General features: G+C 38.0%; 1 protein-coding gene across 1 annotated transcript; it reads right to left on the reverse strand.

Annotated features, from left to right (window-relative positions):
* Positions 1-4,704: 4,704 nt before the first annotated feature.
* Positions 4,705-5,677, reverse strand: LOC120522076 (phosphatidylcholine translocator ABCB4-like; the record flags this gene model as incomplete). The annotated part of the gene is made up of 2 exons (XM_039743262.1): positions 4,705-5,134; positions 5,522-5,677. Coding segments are annotated over 2 exons (558 nt in total), but the record flags the coding sequence as incomplete, so codon positions are not given.
* Positions 5,678-6,106: the final 429 nt, after the last annotated feature.

The following is a 6,106-nucleotide window of genomic DNA, read 5'->3' on the forward strand; positions in this document are numbered from 1 at the left end:
AATTTACCTTCGTTCTGAGTTTGTGTCAAACACCACCCTGACCATTCATCTTCCTCCATAGACAATCTTAACCCGGAATATTTAGTGGCAGTTTGCTATTGATTGCCGCTGACGGACGCCTTATATGGGCAGGCACTAATTACAAACGCCAGCGCAGCCTGTCTATGAACTTAATTTAAAGTGTAGGTTTACACCGTACTTTGTTTCAGTAGCAGAACTCATCAATATGGTTGTATATGTCACTCGCCGCTTCTTATTGTTTGCTGCATTCTCAATTATATATGCATATTTTCTTCAGCGCTTTTGAGGTCTTCCTGGTTTTCTATGTACTGCGTGATTACGTGGGAGGCGTGATGATGTCACACGAAACTCCCCCCACGGCGTTGAAGCTCATCTCCATTACAGTAAATGGGAAAACTGCTTCCAGTTATGACCATTACGTAGAATTTCGATATAAAACCTGCCCAACTTTTGTAAGGAAGCTGTAAGGAATGAACCTGCCAAATTTCAGCCTTCCACCCAACGGAAAGTTGGAGAATTAGTGATGAGTCAGTGAGTGAGTGAGGGCTTTGCCTTTTATGTATAGATATATATATATATATATATATATATATATATATATATATATATTTACACACACAAAATAAACATATATATATATAAATATCTATACATATACACATATATACATACATATATATATCTACATATATACACACACATATATACACACAAATACATATATATATATATACATACACACACACACACATATATAAACATATATATACATATACATACATATCTACATATATACACACACAGCTATTTCGTATCAGTGCAATACGCTGTTTGTTAAAACGTTGACACCGCTCTTACGTGCAATAACAAATCAAATCATTCAGTTGTCTTTGCTCATATGTCATTTTAGAGCTGGACGCCTGGCATCTTTTTTTGGCCACAAGTTCGTTTATGTTTGGTGTGAGGTTCTGTGTTGTGGAGATTCTCAGGATGGATTGCAGGTTCTCATCAGTGAGGCGACTCCTGTGTGCTGTTTTGTTAGTCTTTATCACTGAGAAGAGCTTCTCACACAGATATGTGCTACCAAACATGCACAAGGTTCGAGCCGCATGTAGAGCGGACTTTTTGTTCTTCAAAGTCACCAAAGCGCCGTGCAAACTCAGTGTGCAATAACTCTAGCTTCGCAATAACTTGCAGCATTATAAGGTAGACTTAATTAACGCGTAAGGTTACGGCAAGGCAGCTGAAGCGCTGCATTATGGGATCTGTAGTTTATTGTGTTACCAGCGCTTCATATACCCGGCCATTAATAACAATAATACAGTATATAAAATGATCTCGGGCGGATACAATTACCCGGGCGGATGTGGCCCGGCCCTTGAGTTTGACACATATGGACTAAATAGAACTTGAAAAGATATATTTTTTCAAATGTGATCGCAATTCAGATAGAGTTGAGCCGACTACAGCCTGCATGCCTCAATGAGTCATCCTCCCTCGCTCTTACTTTTACCGTTCATCTAATGAATACACTGAGTATGGCTTTACCAAAACAATCATTGATGGCGAATAAAGTATCCATTATTGAGTATGTAGATCGGGATATATATATACATATATATATACCCAGCGTATTCAGCGAGAAGCAGTATGTTAAAAAGCTAGAAAAGAAAAGGGAACTTTATAAAAATACGTAACATGACTGTCAATATACAGTATTTGTTTTGTAGAGTGTTACTGAGTGTTGATGTCATCAAGGATTTGATTATCATTATTTCTTTCAATCAGGTTCGTATTTGTAGGATGTGTTGTGTTCAAGTTACATTCCGTGTTTGTCAATCGTTGTAAAGATGACAGGTTTCATTCATCGATTGTTTCTTACTGCATCAATAAACAGCTCGTCTTCTTCTTTATCTGAGACCTGACACACTGCATGCACGGGTTTTTTACACTGTCTTCCTTTAGCGGACATTGACTTTTCCAACGTGTGCTTTGTTTCCGCAGTAGCTGGATTTATGAATATGCTTGTAAGTATCAGACGCTTCATATTTTTTGCTGCCTTTTCAATTGTGTAATTCGGTTTTGTTCAGCTCTTTGGAACTGTTGCTTTTATCTGTGCACTGCGCCAGTTCACGTGAGCCACTCGGTGTACATGCATCGAAGTTTCCCAGCTGTGCTGGTGCCATCTCGTGCTATGTCCATAGCTGTATTTAATGTTACCTTAGACCTGGCACTTAAAACTTTCTCTCGCAGTTTACGCTGAGTTTGTGTCAAACACCACCCTGACCATCTCATCTTCCTCTCCATAAGCACCGCCTTCACCCGTGAATATTTACCCGTGGCAGTTTGCTATTGGATTGCCGCTGACGGACGGCCTTATATGGGCAGGCACTAAATTACAAACGCCAGCGGCAGCCTGTCTATGAACTTAATTTAAAGTGTAGGTTTACATCGTGCTTTGTTTCCGAAGTAGCAGAACTCATGAATATGGTTGTATATGTCACTCGCCGCTTCTTATTGTTTCAGCTGCCTTCTCAATTATATAATGCATGTTTTCTTCAGCTTTTTTGAGGTCTTCCTGGTTTCTATGTACCTGCGTGATTACGGGGAGGCGTGATGATGTCACACAAACTCCGCCACGGCGTTGAAGCTCATCTCCATTACAGTAAATGGAGAAAAACCAGTTATGACCATTACGCGTAGAGTTTCGATATAAAACCTGCCCAACTTTTGTAAGGAAGCTGTAAGGAATGAACCTGCCAAATTTCAGCCTTCCACCCACACGGGAAGTTGGAGAATTAGTGATGAGTCAGTGAGTGAGTGAGTGAGTGAGTGAGTGAGTGAGTGAGGGCTTTGCCTTTTATTAGTATAGATTATAGATACATGTCAAGTTTGGCCTCTTGCATTCCTTTTGATATACAGATACTACTATAACTAGTTTTTTCTATTTTTATGTAAGCAAAATAGAACATACACTGTGTGCACAATTATTAGGCAAGTTGTATTTTTGAGGATTAATTTTAATATGGAACAAACACAGTGCTATCAGTCAATCCAAAATGTTAATAAACCTGAAACCTGAATGTTTCACAACGGAAATGTGAGTGTGAACATCATCAGGGGAATACATATGTGCGCACAATTATTAGGCAACTATTAGTGTGCAGATTTATTATGCAACTAAAGGAAAAATGAAAATTTTCCCATCTCACTTGTTTATTTTCATCTGTTATAGTGAGAATAATAAACAAACACCTCAAAATTTACAAATAAACATCTCTGACATTTCAAAAAAAATAAATCAATCAATCAATGACCAATATAGCCACCCTTCTTTCCAATAACAGTCATAAGCCTTTCCATTCATGTAGTCTGTCAGTTTCTTGATCTGTTGACGATCAGCTTTTTGTGGAGCACTGACTACAGCCTCCCAGACACTCTTCAGAGAGGTGTATTGTTTTTCTCCCGTAAATCTAGCGTTAAGAAGTGCCCACAAGTTCTCGATAGGGTTTAGGTCAGATGAGGAAGGGGCCATGTCATTATTCCTTCATCTTTAAGGCCTTTACTGGCTGGCCATGCAGTGGAGAACTTCGATGCAAGTGATGGAGCATTGGCCTGCATAAAAATCATGGTCTTTTCCTGTATCACCGTTGAAGAAAGTGTCTTCGAATAACTGGCAGTAGGTTTGGGAGTTGATTTTGAGTTCATCTTCAATGGAAAAGGTCCAACTAGCTCATCTTTAAAAATACCAGCTCATACCAGTACCCCACCTCCATTACTGATCCACAGGTCCATCCATCTGGTCCATCAAGAGTCACTTCATCTCATCGGTCCATAAAATCTTTGAAAAATCTGTCTTCAGATATTTCTTGGCCCAGTTTTGACGTTTCAACTTATGTTTCTTGTTCAGTGGTGGTTGGGTTTCAGCCCTCCTTACCTTGGCCATGTCTTTGAGCACTGAACACCTTGTACTTCTGGGCACTCCAGGTAGGTTGCAGCTCTGGAATATGAAAGTACTGGAGGATAATGGGTTCCTGGTAGCTTCACGTTTGATTCTTCTCAAATCTTTGGCAGCTAATTTGCATCTTTTGTTCTCAACATGTTTCTTGCGACCCTGTTGACTATTTGCAACAAAATGTTTGATGGTTCTGTGATCACACACCAATATCTTAGCAATTCCAAAAGTGCTGCATCCCTCTGAAAGACTTTTTACAATTTTTGACTTTTCAGAGTCAGTTAAATCTCTTTTGGCCCGTTTGCCCGAGGAAAACTAGCTGCCTAATAATTCTGCACACCTTGATATAGGGTGTTGATCTCTTAGGCCACACCCTCCCTCATTACACAAATACACATCACCTGACGTGCTTAAATCCAATAAGCATTCAAGTTAATACAGCTTGGAGTTGGAATATACGCATAAAAATGATGATATGGTCAAAATACTCACTTGCCTAATAATTGTGCACACAGTGTAGTATGTGGTTCATTGTACACGCAAATCAAATAAATAAATAACTAAAACTAAATTGGAAAAATTAACTCTCTTCCAACTGTCTGGCCACACCTCCTAATTACTGTGGTAGTGTCTTTGCTTTATTTCTAGACCTTTATTAAAGGGACTCATTAATGAGGGAAGTGGCAATCATATGCTAAACATAATGAGTGACCTTTCCATTGCTTCAGTCAATTCTACTTTTTTCGTTAGTCAACTTCAGCCATTGACTATTGAGACAATAATAGGGATCTTGAATGGACTGTTGTTTTTTGACATCCTGCATGTAGACAAACTTTCCTTATCAGAAGTACAAATATCCAGTGAGCATAGTTCTAAGCCACATAAGCCTTCTACCCACTCCAAGGTCACAATCTTAGAAGAGGTAATCATTTTATCACTAGTTCCAAATGATTGCCTTACCACGTGTCCATTTATTGGATCATAAAATCTTTCAAGAAGCTGAACAGAAGTGCTTTTCCCACATCCACTACTTCCCACCAGTGCAAGTGTTTGTCCTTTGGAAACCTTCACATTAAGTCCTTGCAACACCTGCACTTTTTTTCTAGTAGGGTAAGCAAAATGGACATCTTGGAATTCAATGTTGCCATCAAAATGATCCTACAGAAAGGAAAAGTAATAAGATATATAATTATCATACATAAAACATTTTCAGAATCTGTGACATGCCAGCATCTATTCTTGTAGCACTAGCCACAAAACAGGGATCAACAATGGATGGTATGAAAGTCATTTGTAGGGTATGCTAACTACTAAATTACAGCTGACCAACATCTTAATATCCTGAAAAGGGTCATGGGGAAAATCGAGTCTGTCTCAAATAGAAGTGGACATAAGGCAGGAACAATCCCTGGACAGACACACATTAGGGACAATTTACCAATTCAAAGTCTTTGGACTGTGGGGGGAAACATCCTAATATAAAGTGTATAATTATACACAATATACATATATAAAATACTCATATTGTATATTATAATCACCTACCAGTTTTAGACCTTCAGTACTATATATGTCAATCTTTGGCTTCTTCTCTAGTAGAGCAAAAATTCTCTGGGCTGATACTGTAGCTTTAGCAAAATCTGGTGCAGAAGATGATGACCGTCCAACATGCATTGCCAAAATATAATTACAGAGAAAGATCTAAGAGGGAAAAAAAGGGCACATTATTACTGTACATACACCTTTGACAAAATTTATCAATCATATTTTAACACTGTTATCATAAATTAAATATTTTAAATGAATAAATTAAATAAGAGTGATATGAGAAAGGAAGGGCTTTTGCACACTAAAACAAAATAATGGAAGACGTTTCTTATTTGGCATTTAACATTTGTAGTAGCATTGTTTCAGCCTTCTTATCTTTCGCAATATAACATTTTTAATAAGGAATCAATGCCACAATTATATTCATTTTCAATTCTGATTGACACTGTAATTGTAAATGTATTCCCTTAAAACTTTACTTGAATAAATAAATCTGACATAACATAGCATTCCCAAAGATACTAAATAAAGTTCAAGGCAGAGGCCTTGAGATTTATTCACCTGACCCTGGTGGTTCACTAA

The sequence above is a fragment of the Polypterus senegalus genome, unplaced genomic scaffold (genome assembly GCF_016835505.1).
Source record: "Polypterus senegalus isolate Bchr_013 unplaced genomic scaffold, ASM1683550v1 scaffold_8245, whole genome shotgun sequence".
Taxonomy (NCBI): Eukaryota; Metazoa; Chordata; class Cladistia; order Polypteriformes; family Polypteridae; genus Polypterus; species Polypterus senegalus.